General features: G+C 43.8%; 2 protein-coding genes across 5 annotated transcripts in view; one reads left to right on the forward strand and one right to left on the reverse strand.

Moving 5' to 3' along the window:
- txndc5 (thioredoxin domain containing 5) overlaps positions 1-6,482 on the forward strand; it is a 33,363-nt gene extending 26,881 nt beyond the window's left edge. For 2 of the 4 annotated variants that reach the window (XM_034171099.1, XM_034171082.1), the window contains exon 10: positions 3,740-6,482. In XM_034171099.1, coding sequence (XP_034026990.1) covers positions 3,740-3,862 — 123 coding nt within the window. In that variant the 3' untranslated portion in view covers positions 3,863-6,482. The remainder of the gene's footprint in view (positions 1-3,739) is intronic. The other 2 variants (XR_004560891.1, XM_034171089.1) reach the window with 2 other exon arrangements.
- A 559-nt stretch (positions 6,483-7,041) lies between these two features.
- The window catches only part of bmp6 (bone morphogenetic protein 6), a 206,159-nt gene continuing 197,136 nt past the window's right edge, over positions 7,042-16,064 (reverse strand). Inside the window, exons 6-7 of the mRNA XM_034171072.1 lie at positions 15,344-15,454; positions 7,042-8,128 (exon numbers count right to left, since the gene is read on the reverse strand). Coding sequence (XP_034026963.1) covers positions 7,979-8,128; positions 15,344-15,454 — 261 coding nt within the window. The 3' untranslated portion in view covers positions 7,042-7,978. The remainder of the gene's footprint in view (positions 8,129-15,343; positions 15,455-16,064) is intronic.

Genomic DNA, 16,064 nt, shown 5'->3' on the forward strand with positions numbered 1-16,064 from the left:
GAATTTCTGCACAAACTGTCAGAAACCATCTTAGGGAAGCTCATCTGCATGCTCGTCGTCCTCATCGGGTTCTCGACCTGACTCCAGTTCGTCGTCGTAACCGACTTGAGTGGGCAAATGCTCACATTTGCTGGCTTTTGGCATGTTGGAGAGGTGTTCTCTTCACGGATGAAACCCGGTTCACACTGTCCAGGGCAGATGGCCGACAGTGTGTGTGGCGTCGTGTGGGTGAGCGGTTTTCTGATGTCAATGTTGTGGATCGAGTGGCCCATGGTGGCGGTGGGGTTTATGGTATGGGCAGGCGGTCTGTTATGGATGAAGAACACAGGTGCATTTTATTGATGGCATTTGAATGCACAGAGATACCGTGACGAGATCCTGAGGCCCATTGTTGTGCCATACATCCAAGAACATCACCTCATGTTGCAGCAGGATAATGCACGGCCCCATGTTGCAAGGATCTGTACACAATTCTTGGAAGCTGAAAATGTCCCAGTTCTTGCATGGCCGGCATACTCACCGGACATGTCACCCATTGAGCATGTTTGGGATGCTCTGGACCGGCGTATACGACAGCGTGTACCAGTTCCTGCCAATATCCAGCAACTTCGCACAGCCATTGAAGAGTGAACCAACATTCCACAGGCCACAATTGACAACCTGATCAACTCTATGCGAAGGAGATGTGTTGCACTGCATGAGGCAAATGGTGGTCACACCAGATACTGACTGGTATCCCCCCCAATAAAACAAAACTGCACACCTTTCAGAGTGGCCTTTTATTGTGGACAGTCTAAGCACACCTGTGCACTAATCATGGTGTCTAATCAGCATCTTGGTATGGCACACCTGTGAGGTGGGATGGATTATCTCAGCAAAGAAGTGCTCACTATCACAGATTTAGACTGGTTTGTGAACAATATTTGAGGGAAATGGTGATATTGTGTATGTGGAAAAAGTTTTAGATCTTTGAGTTCATCTCATACAAAATGGGAGCAAAACCAAAAGTGTTGCATTTATGTTTTTGTTGAGTGTATTTCGAGCCCTGATTAAATGTGTTCCTTAAGCCCCTTTCACACCTGTGCAAAATGTAGAGTTGCATATTGTGGTGCACAGTTTATGCCGACTTAAGCAGCTCTACGCCGTGTTTTTGCTCCCTACGCAGCAGTATGTGGAGGGTGATGCACAGAGGACACAACAAATTAAAGATGTTTAATTTTTTCAGCGTAGAGCACTGGACACAGAAATTACGCCGTTTTTAAGCAGTCTGCACAACACTGCGCTACTGTACACATCCAAAAACTGTCTGCTAGTCTGTGGTAAAATGATCCTCGACGCTTGTGTGATCAAACGTGCGCTAGTCTGTGCTGAAATGATCCACACAGCCTGCAGCGCTTGTGCATGAGCCGGCAGGGATCCATCCATTAAAATGCACTTCAGAAAATATGATTACATTCTTTCAATTCGTAAAATGGATTTCTTCGAAATCCAGAGCACAGAAACAGCAGGTCTTGGGGAAAAAAAAAAGAAAGAGCAGAACTCTCTCCCTCTCCCCCTCTGTCTCGTTCTCAATGCAGAAACAAGAAACGGGGGTGTTTAAGTATGCTTGTGCGTTTAAATGGTAGTATTTTCTATTGGGGAGGTTAGCCCGACAACCGGCCCAACTATGAATTGGGCCGAATACTGGCCTTCATTTTGGAGTGAGATTCCCACTCCTAAACAACCAATAGGAGTGCAGCGCTTGTGCCACATCAACGTGAGGCTGACACATGGGCTGATGTCAGCGTCTCGGCCACCAACCAATCACAGGCTAGGAGAGAGGCCAGTATCTGGGCCAATTCAGGGCCGGTTGTCGGGCTGGGGACACAACAGACTCTGAACTTTGCGATTTGATGTTCCCAGCCCTGACAAAGCAGCAGTGTCTCGCTGTACATCTGGAAACCTGAGTGGCATTTGCTTTTAACAGTTTTGAGAACGGAGCACATTTACACAATGCAAAAAAAGTAGGCAGGAGTGGACTGTGAAAAGGCAGAAAAATAATGGTGAGGGTTACATACGTGACACTGTAAGCTACTGTAAGAGAGTAGAAACGCAACCATATGGAATCACATGTGAGCCTACACAGGGACTTCGCCAAATCTGTGATGTTTTCCACTGTACTCGTACGCATTTTAGCATAACTGTCTGCAAGCCCGGTGTGAAAGGAGCTTTATCAGCTGATGTCCGCCAAGTCCATCGGAAAGTTTAGTGCTGGTAGTTGCATGTTTGTTTACAGGTTTGTCCTGTACTTGTTTATGTCTACAGTACTCATGCTTTCATATCCTGTGGCTGTCCAGTGCTTCAGACTGAACTTGTGATTGTCCAAAGCCAGAACAGGGTGTGAATTCAGCATCAGGTCAAAGAGAGGACAGTTCCTCACACAGAAACATGCAGTGCGGCTGTTCATTTAGCCAAGTGGAAGAAAAAGACCCCTCAACTGTGTGCATTTTTATCTGGACATCAGAAAGCACCCGGCAGGTTCCACAGACAAAAGTTCTTTGCTGTCCTCAGCAGCACAGTGGCAAAAACGCTACTAGTGACAAAATATGAACATCATCATTCCTGAGTTTAACCAGATTCTAGCCAGCATTGCATTCAAACATCAGCAAACCCAGCTCTCCACACCATGCAATACTATGTCTTGAACCGGGAAAGTTATTCTGCTGACTCGTCCTTTGTGTTGCCAGTGGAAATGTGACATTATCCATCTATCAGAGCCCCAAATCCACCAGAGACTGACAGATTAAGTGAAATTTACCACCAGAAAAATTATTTTAATCTGTTACTGATCAGGTTACTCAATATCTTAGTGTGGCACACCTTTAAGGATTAAAAGGCTTAGGCTTAATCTGTGACATATAATTGAAATGCTTCTTCAGTAAAAAACGATCATCTTACCCAGTAGTGGGCACAGTTCAGCTAATCCAATAGCAGATAATTATCAAAGCTAATGTTTTTGCTATCAGATTAGCTGTACCCACCACTGATCTTTGTACATTTTTGATGGATTTGTTTTATTGTGGACAGGCCAATTGGACAGTGAGCGAGTTTTCGGTTGACATCCACTGACAAAATGGTAGATGTGCTGGTTTGTTTAAATGGACTGCATTTATATAGCGCTTTTCCATCTGTATCAGATGCTCAAAGCGCTTTGCACATCAATGCCTCACATTCACCTTGATGTCAGGGTGCTGCCATGCAAGGTGCTCACTACACACCAAGGGCAACTAGGGGATTAAGGACCTTGCCCAAGGGCCCTTGGTGATTTTTTTTTTTTTTTTTTTTTTTTTTTCTCTGGTCATACTGGGATTTGAACCAAGGATCCTCTGGTCTCAAGCCGAACACTTAACCACTAGACCATCATTTCCCCATATTCTGATTGTCCATGAAAAACCCTTCAAGTTGATCATGCTGCGTAGTTCAAGACTCGATTGGTCAATTGGTATGCTTATGTTAAAGATTTTCCAAAAATATGGTGTAACAAACTGTCAAATACAGCTTTGTTGTTGTTGTAGGTCCTCATGACAAATCTGCATAACAAGAAACACTTTAAGAATCAGATCCCACTCAAAGGCACTGATTCTGCTTTGTGCCAAAGAGCACAACTAGGGTGTCATTGTAACTTGAATATTTTCACACTGCATGTAAACTGAATGGTTCAAGTGGGAGTGGGCAACTTTTCTCTTCTCTGTTTACTCAGGTGCGAGGCTACCCCACCTTAATCATGTTCAGAGCAGGCGAGCAGGGAGATGAGCATGACGGTGGACGGGACCTGGAGAGCCTACACAGCTTTGTGATGAAACAGGCGAGAGACGAACTGTAGAAACAGTCAAAACGGTACTTGTTCTCCACTACTGTGCTCACCCACGCTGCATATCTGGCCAGTAGGATGCCACTAACTGTCTCCTCTACAAGAGCCAAAGCTTCTCTCTATCTCTCCACATGGGTTTTTCTACAGAAAGGAGTCAGCCTATGATGGACTGCTCAGATCTGTTCTTTCTCCACTGGTCTGGTCTATAGAATGAGACCACACAAATGCAAGACTTTGAATTTTAATGGGCTCCCCGCCTTATGATTTCCACCCTCAAGTATTCTGGAGATTGATTCATGGTGAATGGTACTGGTAATTAATGCCTGACAACCACTTTGTAAGACCAGAACTCTTCACTGGAAGAAAAAAGTTTATGAAAAGGTTAATGTTAAAGGACATCCTGATTTCTAACTGCACTGTTTACTTTTGAAAACTTTAGATGCAGAATTTTGTATGTCGGGTATGCTGTTAAATCATAAGCCATTTAATTAATTGTTAGTGAAAAGGTTGAAGTAACTTGTTTGAGGGTACTTTCTGTCACGCCATGATGGCCTATCTGACTTCACTCTCAGGGAGACACCCACACTGACCAGGAGCTGGAACGGAAGCATCACCACAGGTTGGGATCATGGGATCATAGCTTTATCTCTCTTAAGTAATCAGGATTTTTATTATATTTCCTATTCAGTAGGTAGAGCTGGTCAACATGGCCACACATCCTGCCCCATTTATGCCTCCTTTGATTATCCGTTTCTGTTCCCTATCATGCAGCAACTCCCAACACCATTGTTGGGAGTTTTCACCACTTAATTTTATTGAACCAAATGCCTCTTGCTTATTTTGGTGGGCTGTAGTTCAAAGTGCAAGTCCCCTTAGAAATGTCCATAGTAAGTCCCTTCAGCTGCTCCCTTGTTTTCACTCGGAGTTGCCATTTGGCACAAGGTTTATGCCGGATCCCCTTCCTGACAACACCACATCACATGGAGAAATGTGGCAGGGGTGCGGTTTGAACTGGGAACCTTCCACACTGAAACCAAGCATACTAACCACTTGGCTGCCACCCCTGTCCCCCTTAGAAATGTCCATGATATCTTAAAGTGTTTGGCATAATAAAAATCAAAGCAATTGGGAAGAAACTGATACAAAAAAAAAAAAGATTTCCGAGAACTGAGATTATTTTGCATGAAAAAGTGTGGCTCCGTTTAAGCCGCAGGAACTCGACCTACTTCCCAGATGTCTTGACCATTTCCAGGAACAGCCCCATGATTGGCCTCCCATGAATATCCACTGGGTTTTTACGTCAATTACATTAAATGTTGATGTTAATGAGAACATTAGCTTTAACTTTGGATGCAAAGGTGACACAACAGATTTTTTTTTTTTTTTTTTTTTTTTTTACTATCACTAGCATGCAATGTTGGCACACTAGTCAAAGTAAAAGCCAGAGTAAAGTTTGTGGTTTATTTGGCATCCCACTAGCTTGCTAACATAATGCATGGATAATGACTCTTAAAATTCATGTGACTCATTAATTGTGTAATTAACATTTGTTTACCTGATGGAGTTTACTTTAGCATCTGTGGTTGAACAGACTTTTGTTCCAATGTTGCTGGTGTCTGATGCTCTGAGCAACTTTTGTTGGTGCATTCTGTTAGATGCTTGTCGTTCTGCTTCAACTTTAAAATTTTCCCTCTGCACTGTTCCGTGGTTACGGACATGCATTGTAGATCTTTCTTATTCTACTACAAGGACTTGGAATTGTCATTAGACCTCATCAGTCGGCAACAAAACACCGGTGACTCTTCAAGAGCCCATCTGTCATCTCTTGTTTCTTCTTCTTCTTCAAAAAAAATGTGCCTGTTGCTTGTTCTTCTTATCCTCGGTGTTTGACCAATCAGCACCAACCACCCAAGAGCAGGGAGTTATTTCTCCCCGAAAAGGTCCAGAAAATCTCCTTTCAGGGGTGATCCCTGTGGTGCAGACATTCAAGAAGGTATTGGATCCCTAAAATGGTTGAAGGGTTCCTGTGGTGGATATGGAAGTATACATGGCACCTGCTTTCGTGTCCTTTTTTTAAAAAAAAATGGAAATGAATGTAGCATTTACTGATGTGAGTTTGGCGATTACCAGTGTCAAGTCAGCTTTCTGACTCTGAATGTGGTCTGTTGGCATGTTTGTCTTTGGTCAGGTGTTTGCTCTCGCAATCTGGTGCTAACATTTCAAACATCCTTTTGGCTCAAAGCCTGGGACACAAAGCTTTAAGTGTAACACCTTTAGGCACCTCATGCACTGGATTCTTGGTACTGTGAAGTTTGACACAGACGTGGGTCTTAAAATATCAGCAGGTTTGCTGGTGTGTGTGTATGTGCCGTGATCAACACATCTATCAGTGTGTGCCAGCGCTCTTTATTTTTAACAGTTCAAATGGAACACAGACAACAGTTTTTGTCAGTAAATGTCTTTATGGATAACACATGGTCGAGGAACCTCCAGTGACATAAGTCTTTCTTCCTTGTGAAACAAACACAGGTTGCGCACTGCCCACCAATTTTGTACAAAAAGGTTGAATAATGGCAAGTTGTTAACATGAGATTTCATAATAAATTCTTCTCAAAAATAAGTTTGCAATTCATTTTGTTCTTGCGTCCGTCTGTTAAGATAAGTGACTTATTTTTCTTTTAATAAAAAGTGCAATAAATAAGCAGAAAATGTACAAGTATTTACAAAAAAGAGATCACAAATGTAAACAGCAGCTTACCAGAGGTATATTTTGTAATTTGACTGGTTAGGCACATCAGGTATTTGATTCTCATTGGTATTAGTACTTCAGGGACACCTAGAGCACGATGCCTACTAACCAAGGCGTTGATCTCCAAGCAAGGTTGAGTGTTGAAAGGCACTGAATCCATAAACGACTCGACCCCACGTGAGGGTGGGATTGGCATGTAGAGGGAGATTTGAATTCATATTTATTTTAAATGAGCTTAAAGGCTTTGTCATTCCAAAAAAAAAAAAGCTGAATTCGAAGAAGCAGAGTACCACTTTCCTTTGGAAATCTCTCATCTAGACAGCGAGCTCCACAGAATTTCAGCCACGGTCCTGAAAAGGCAAAGGGCTAATTTCAGTGTTGGCAGCGCATCCCGCCCGCCGGCTGTTTGTGCCGCAGTAAATGTTTTTCTACTATCTCTTGATGGGCTCTCTGGAGCGGAAGCATTTGTTAACTTTGAGCATAGCGACATGTACGTGGCCATCAGCGGTGTGTCTCAGGGATAAGGCAGTATTCTTCAGCCCTTTGAAGAAAAACATCACTTTAACCACAACATGCATCATGCTGATGCAGCTCGGTCAATCTGAGCTCAGCAAGTGTCCAGCAAATATTGACATGGAGTGAATATTTGGAAGAGTTGACTACTAAAATAGCCTGCGGTCACTTTGGTCAGTCCATATTTAAGAAGGCAAATATGTTTTCAGGATAAAATACATTACGAAAGAGGAAGAAAATCTGAATCTGCTTAGTATTGCACTGTATGGGTTTAATAGAATTTGGTCCTTGGGGGGAGACTGGATTTGGGAATGGAAGCAAAACATATTTCAGACTGTTTTCTGCAGTTGGACCACCTGATGGTGACAGCGTGCAGTTCCTCATCTTCAAAGAAAGTGTCAGTGAGCCTGACTGATCCATTTTTGTGGGGTGAAAAGAAAAGCAGCACTCTGGTCCCACAACAGTTCAGGTTTGTCCTCACCCCTCTGTGAGGGGGTGGGGTGCAGAAGCCTTTCAGGCCAATAAACCTAATGTATTCCTACACCTGCAGAACCAGGAAGTCAAGAGTCCGCAGTCAACAAGAACAGACCTTATTTGGAGGTTTGACACTGGAGTAGATAGAGCCTGCCTGTAGATGGCGCTCTCCTCTGAGTTTGGCACCGTGATCAACTCTGAAAACTGAATGTTATTAAACTCGTTGCTTGAGCTGCCCACGTGACTGGAACAGAACCTAAAGGATAGCAAGTGGAATTTCCCTGCTGGCCAAGGGTTTGGGAGGAAGACTTCAGTCTGAGGCCAACTTCACCGAGACGTCCTAACAGTCACTTGCCAACCCAATGTTTATGTGAAGAATCCACACGGAGATGTCAGTGACAACCACAGGCTCGGACTACCATGTTCTTGTACTTCTTCAGTATGACATTAGAGTTGTCGTCAAAGTAGAGCACTGAAATGGCGTGGAGCTTGGTGGGGGCACAGCATGGCTTCGGTACGTTCTCTGGGTTCATCAGGTGCACCTGGGAAGGGGAGCGGGGTGTACATGGAAAATCAGTACATATGTGATTTAAATGGCTTCAGCTGGTGAAGAAATATCGTATATCAGCCATGAAGCCTATTGGTGTCAGTTTTTAACCTCAGGTACTGAGCATGAAGTGGATGTGTAGGAATGTGTATCAAGATTTTCACTGTATTAATACGCTAACTGGTAATGCTTATCAGTCCAGCACTTAAGTGTTGTTTTTTTCTGTACTTTTGAGAAAGAGCAGTTCAGAGAGAATGAGTGCAAAAAAATACATCAATTTATTTTATAGTTCCAAAAGCAGTATCATTAAGCCCCCATCACACATAGCAAGAATGTGGAGGAGTCATTCCGACATGGCAAATACTGCCATTATTCGGCACAGTCGGGAGAAAAAGCGGCGTGGCCAGCTGTGGTCCAAACGCATCCGTACTGCTTCATCCACACCTGTACAATGGCATGCAAAACGCAGGTGGATGACACAGATTGCTGTCACATGGCCATAAAAGGCGCCAAGACTGCCCAATCTCCAAATGGCTACAGGACAGACCGGAGCATTGTTTTCCTCATGCGCACGTCCGTGTATGGAACACCTGCGCGTGCTGCTGTAATTACTACTCAGCTGTGTGTGTGTGCACGCGCCTTCTACTGGACAAGTGGACAGCTTCCAACGTTTGCTGGCAGTTGGGCCATGCAAGTCCCTCAGGTGCAGCGCCTTTCCAGGGAACTTTCTTTTTTCTCATTTACCCGCTTGAGCAGCAGAGCGCAATTCTGTACACCGCGATGGTTGGATTATCACATGGAATTATTTTTTTCTTTTGGGTGAGAGGATTCTAACCGCAGGCTGCTGTCCTGGCTTTATGTCCTCGTCTGCGCTGTGAAACACCCCTGGACTGTTGTTGGAGGTAAGATGCATACGTATTAATGGTGTAACGGCCTGGCACAAGCTCCATGTGATATCTCCTCCGGAGTTAGAAGATGAACGTTTATTACACACAATGTGACATCTGTTCAGGTCCGAGCCTGACGGAAGCAATCGTGCATTACTGTGCACCACAGAGAGGCAGCTGCCCGTGTTATGATGGAGAGAATAGTTCACATTATTTTCATCGCCCATGGGAAGGAACGGATAAATATTTGCACTGTAAGGTCTATTGCGAATATAACGGCCCATTCAGATTTGTGGCACCATGTGCGCAGCAGCGCAAGGAGCTTTCAGTTTGATAGCTGTTCAAATTCACTGTGCATGATCATAATTATGAATTATTATCATGATGAAGTGTGCCACATACAGTTCAAAGTTCCTTTGCACTCCGTGGGTGGGCATTATTACATGTGGCACTGCAGGACTGGTCATACCGGCAGGCATACTGTGCCAGATCCATCTCAAAGTTCCCTCGTAACTGCTCAAATCATTTCAGATTCCGTTTTGCCGCCATCGGAATATGTAAATTGCGGTTAGATGGTCCTCAGATAATACATGGATCACCATCGGGTGTCCCATCTCAATGCCGCCCAGAGAATTGTGAACATGTGCGTCACACTCGGAGCCGCTTGCAGATTTTAGCCAACTGTATCGACTTCCGCAGATGGAACTGAAATCTGACAGCCTTCAGATGTGTCAGGTTCATAAATCCAATGCCACTCTCCGTGATTCTGGCTATGTGTGGTGGGGGTACAAAAGTCAGAGGTTATTTGTACTCCAGTCTTTAAAAAGTTAGCCCCAAGTCCTGTTTAATGTCTACAAGTCCCCCTGGATGGCATGCCATGTTTCGGTGGGTTCCCTCTGGGTGTTCCAGTGTCGCTGACCAAACGGACCCCCCCTAAAAATCAGTCCGCCCTGTCTTCACTACGCATGCGTCATTTCTGTGCGTCAGCCGCGGTTCACCAATTACCACCTCGTTTCTGCTTAAAACTGACTTTGGAATGATTTTTAAGAGGTTTTATTTTGTCATCTGATGGTTAATAATCGCATTATTATCTTTGATCGCTTTGGGTGAAGAGACGAGCTGCTGTGGTTCCAAATGACGCATGCGTAGTGAAGGCAGGTGGACCGATTTTTAGGGGGGACCATTCAGTCTGCGACACCGGCTTAATCTCACTTGCAAATACATATAGGGTAGGTGAACTGGTGACTCTAAAATGACTGTAGGTGTGAGCGAGAGTGTGTTCGTCTATGTGCGCTGGCCGTGCGATAATCTGGCAGCCTGTCCAGTGTGTGTCCTGCTTCTCGCCCAGTGATCGCTGGGATAGGCTCCAGCTCCCCCGGGACTCTTAACTGTATGTGTGTTTTATCATTAATGATTAGGCCAATTACAACCCCTGGCAAAAATTATGGAATCTCCGGCCTCGGAGGATGTTCATTCAGTTGTTTAATTTTGTACAAAAAAAGCAGATCACAGACATGACACAAAACTAAAGTCATTTCAAATGGCAACTTTCTGGCTTTAAGAAACACTATAAGAAATAAGGAAAAAAAATTGTAGCAGTCAGTAACGGTTACTTTTTTAGACCAAGCAGAGGGGAAAAAAATTTGGAATCACTCAATTCTGAGGAAAAAATTATGGAATCATGAAAAACAAAAGAACGCTCCAACGCATCACTAGTATTTTGTTGCACCACCTCTGGCTTTTATAACAGCTTGCAGTCTCTGAGGCATGGACTTAATGAGTGACAAACAGTACTCTTCATCAATCTGGCTCCAACTTTCTCTGATTGCTGTTGCCAGATCAGCTTTGCAGGTTGGAGCCTTGTCATGGACCATTTTCTTCAACTTCCACCAAAGATTTTCAATTGGATTAAGATCCGGACTATTTGCAGGCCATGACATTGACCCTATGTGTCTTTTTGCAAGGAATGTTTTCACAGTTTTTGCTCTATGGCAAGATGCATTATCATCTTGAAAAATGATTTCATCATCCCCAAACATCCTTTCAATTGATGGGATAAGAAAAGTGTCCAAAATATCAACGTAAACTTGTGCATTTGATGATGTAATGACAGCCATCTCCCCAGTGCCTTTACCTGACATGCAGCCCCATATCATCAATGACTGTGGAAATTTACATGTTCTCTTCAGGCAGTGATCTTTATAAATCTCATTGGAACGGCACCATACAAAAGTTCCAGCATCATCACCTTGCCCAATGCAGATTCCAGATTCATCACTGAATATGACTTTCATCCAGTCATCCACAGTCCACGATTGCTTTTCCTTAGCCCATTGTAACCTTGTTTTTTTCTGTTTAGGTGTTAATGATGGCTTTTGTTTAGCTTTTCTGTATGTAAATCCCATTTACTTTAGGCGGTTTCTTACAGTTCGGTCACAGACATTGACTCCAGTTTCCTCCCATTCGTTCCTCATTTGTTTCGTTGTGCATTTTCGATTTTTGAGACATATTGCTTTAAGTTTTCTGTCTTGACGCTTTGATTTCTTCCTTGGTCTACCAGTATGTTTGCCTTTAACAACCTTCCCATGTTGTTTGTATTTGGTCCAGAGTTTAGACACAGCTGCCTGTGAACAACCAACATCTTTTGCAACATTGCGTGATGATTTACCCTCTTTTAAGAGTTTGATAATCCTCTCCTTTGTTTCAATTGACATCTCTCGTGTTGGAGCCATGATTCATGTCAGTCCACTTGGTGCAACAGCTCTCCAAGGTGTGATCACTCCTTTTTAGATGCAGACTAATGAGCAGATCTGATTTGATGCAGGTGTTAGTTTTGGGGATGAAAATTTACAGGGTGATTTCATAATTTATTCCTCAGAATTGAGTGAGTCCATATTTTTTTCTCTCTGCTTGGTCTAAAAAAGTAACCGCTACTGACTGCCACAATTTTTTTTTTTTTGATTTCTTATAGTGTTTGTTAAAGCCAGAAAGTTGCCATTTGAAATGACTTTAGTTTTGTGTCATGTCTGTGATCTGCTTTTTTTCTACAAAATTAAACAACTAAATGAACGTCCTCCGAGGCCGGTGATTCCATAATTATTGCCAGGGTTGTGTACTGACTGAAGTAATGTTACGATTCTGAGTTCACTAACCTTGACATTAGAGGAGAATTCAACACGTGTTAAAAGTACATCAATAATACATTAATTCTCATGGTTATCATTATAGTTAAGGGATGTTTTCATTAGTTATGTAATCCTACCCCAGTCCTGCAAAGCATGATCGTTGGTGGTTTAAAAAGAACTGAAATGACTGAAAGAACTACATCATGGGTATAAGCTGCCAAAATGGGCTTCCTCAGGAGTGTGGCTGGTGTCTCCATTAGACATAGGTAAGAAGCTCAGTCATCCGTGGGGAGCTCAGACTAGAGCCACTGCTCCTTCGTGTTGAAAGGAGCTAGCTGAGGTGGTTCGAGTATCTGGTAACGATGCCCCCTGAGCACCTCCCTTGGGAGGTGTTCCAGGCATATCCATCTGGGAGGAGACCCCGGGGAAGACCCAGTACTAGGTGGAGAGATTATATCACCACACTGACCTGGAAACGCCTCGACATCCCCCAGTCAGAGGTGGTCAATGTGGCATGGGAAAGGGAAGTTTGGGGTCCCCTGCTGGAGCTGTTGCTCTCACGACCCGGTTCCAGATAAGCGGTTGAAGATGACTGAGTGAGTGATGATATGGATGTGTCTTGTAGAGCAAGCCAGAGTCCAGATATGAACTTCTGTGACGTATGTCTTCTGTAAACTCCATCCGTATGTAAAGCCCCGGTCACAACCCACAGTGCGTTTTTTTTTTTTCGCCCTACGTTTTCTGCGGATGCCACGGCCTCTACGTTTTTGTGAAAACGTACGGAGGCAGTAGCAAGAGGAGGGAAGGAGTACGTTCAACGCACGTCTCTAGGAGCGTAACGATAAAGAGAGATGACAATAATGCAGTGTGTGTGTGTGTGTGTGTGTGTGTGTGTGTGTGTGTGTTGGGGGGGGTCGCTTTTCTTTTTTTATGAGCAGGACCGGAGCGGCAGGTGTTTTTCGACGTCGGCGATGCATGAGCATGTCCAGCCTGCAGCGGTCAGTTGTACGAGTGTTTACTTGCCTCGAAAAGTTAAAGCTAGTTATCAGACTGAAGCTGTGGAGTGTGTGTTGCTGACGTTTGGAAATAAAGTCCAAGTTCAAGTGAGAAGCTGCGTTGTGCATGCAAGTCTGTCGGCCTCCAAATCCGTACTGCCTACGTACGGATTTGGTTAATTCAATAGTAATTGAATGAAAATGTGCTGCTTTGAATCCGTACTGAGGCAGTACTCACAGCATGCGTCATCCGCACTGCTGGTGAATCCGCAGCCTGACCGCAGCGAAGGTTCTGCATGCACTAAAACCTCTACGGAGTGTCTGCGTGCTCCTAAATTCGTACTGAGGCAGTACGTACGAAGTACGGATCTCCAAATTTAGCCCATGTTTTTGCAAGTAGACTGCACGCACGTGCAAGTACGGCGGGTTGTGACCACGGCTTAACTAAAATAAAAATAAAACCAGATATTTCACAATATGAATCCTGTACGGATGGAAAGGGACATACCACCTTCATATACGAGGTCTGTCCATAAAGTATCGTACCTTTTGTTTTTTTTTTTGTTTGTTTTTTTAAAACTATATGGATTTGATTGATATGTTTTCACGTCAGACAAGCTTGAACCCTTGTGCGTATGCGTGAGTTTTTCCACGCCTGTCGGTGACGTCATTTGCCTGTGAGCACGCCTTGTGGGAGGAGTGGTCCTGCCCCGTCGTCGGATTTTCATTGTCTGGAAATGGCGGAATGATTTGGGGTTTTTTTCCATCAGAATTTTTTCAGAAGCTGTTAGAGACTGGCACCTGGAAACCATTCGAAAAATTTATCTGGCTTTCGGTGAAAATTTTACGGGCTTCACAGAGAATAAGGTCTGTTACTACAGCTTTAAGGACGCTCAGCGCGCCACGCTCCGAGCTGCGACGACGCGGCACAAGCCACCGGACCATTTCTAAATGAATGACTCTGTGGATACGAGACCGCCGTGTGCTCTTTCTCTGGTTATCACAAGATGTCCAGCCATTTTCTGGCAGATTTCACTTTTAACAAGAGATTTTGTCATGGAAAGCCGCGTGGAGGCTTTGCGCGTCACGACCGATTCGCTTTGGAAGCGAGACAAAGGAACACCTCTGTTTCGGCGTGTCAGAGGACAGGTTTGGACATGTCCAGCTCTCCACAGTTTCACTGATACTTACTGGACTGGTAAGCATTGAAAGCGGAGATGTGGAGAGCTGGACATGTCCAAACTTGTCCTCTGACACGCCGAAACGGAGGTGTTCCTTTGTCTCGCTTCCAAAGCGAATCGGTCGTGACGCGCGAAGCCTCCGCTCGGCTTTCCATGACAATCTCTTGTTAAAAGTGAAATCTGCCTGAAAATGGCTGATGTCCAGCTCTTGTGATAACCAGAGAAAGAGCACACGACGGTCTCGTATCCACAGAGCCATCCATTTAGAAATGGTCCGGTGGTTTGTGCCGCGTCATCGCAGCTCGGAGCGCAGCACGCTGAGCGTCCTTAAAGGGGTCCTTAAAGCTGTACTAACAGACCTTATTCTCTGTGAAGCCCGTAAAGTTTTCACCGAAAACCAGATAAATTTTTCAAATGGTTTCCAGGTGCCAGTCTCTAACAGCTTCTGAAAAAATTCTGATGGAAAAAAAACCCCAAATCATTCCGCCATTTCCAGACAATGAAAATCCGACGATGGAGCGGGACCATTCCTTCCACAAGGCGTGCTCACAGGCGAATGACGTCACCGACAGGCGTGGAAAAACTCACGCATGCGCACAAGGGTTCAAGCATGTCTGACGTGAAAACATATGAATCAAATCCATATAGTTAAAAAAATAAAAATAAATAAAAAGGTACGATACTTTATGGACAGACCTCGTACACAGTTTGTTTTGATTTTGCCTGCCCTTATTTTCATCTTTAAAAATTTATTAATACAATTTTTTTTTTAAATTGTTAAAAAAAAACAACACACATACGCATACACAGCCGTTCTTAAAGCGTCGGTTATTTTAGGAAAGACTACAACAAAATACTTCTGGGGTTATGTCTGGATGTTGCAGGTGTTTCAATAAACTGTTCCACCGTTTCCAAAAAGAATTGTACAGACATCTACCACATAACATGGATTGATCTGAGACCTGAGTAGAAGTTTTTGTTTATTGACTGATTGCTGTAAAATCCAGTGGTGGCAGTCTTACCAGTGTCTGTACAATGGCGTGGTTTGTGGCATTCATGTGGGCGTTCAGGGGGAATGAACATTCGCCGTCACAGTAGTTGGCTGCATAGCCATCTGGAGCAATGATCCAATCCTGTTTATAACCAAAAAAGACATTACGAGCATTTTATTAGTATTTTAAGTAGAATAGCTGCTCCAATAATTGTTTTGTGTGATGGAGTTTGTGTGGTGCAAAAAAAAAAACAAACATGACCTGCTGCAAGTTAACCAAGTTCATAGTGCAGTTAATTCAAGCTAAAAAACTGTGCAGTCAATGCACATAAACTCCCTCAAATTCATACTCATCTAAACTGTTAGCAGCATGTCTTATTACAAAGGGAATACCATTTGTTTTGAAAGAATGAACATGCTGTCTGTTTTTATAATCACATATTAGCGTGCCATCTTTTTTTGTTTGTTTGTTTAATCAGTGAAAACAAGGCGGTCCATTGGAAAAGCAGGTGTACATGTGAACACAGAAAACCTAAAAATAAATAAATAAAAAGATGCTCCACTTGTAAAGCCTGTAAGGTTCCAGCTGCCCATGTGACTCCTGCTGGGAACTTCAGTGTAACTCCGTCTCCAAGGACAAATCCCTGCGGAAACACTCCTGTCTGTGAAATCGCTCAGGGAAGTAATACTTCTCTCCTTCCTTCCTCTCTGGGCTGCTCTACTTCTGTCTTCCGTTTCTGTGGTAATTTCTC

Source organism: Thalassophryne amazonica, chromosome 1 (assembly GCF_902500255.1).
Source record: "Thalassophryne amazonica chromosome 1, fThaAma1.1, whole genome shotgun sequence".
In the NCBI taxonomy this organism is placed as follows: domain Eukaryota; kingdom Metazoa; phylum Chordata; class Actinopteri; order Batrachoidiformes; family Batrachoididae; genus Thalassophryne; species Thalassophryne amazonica.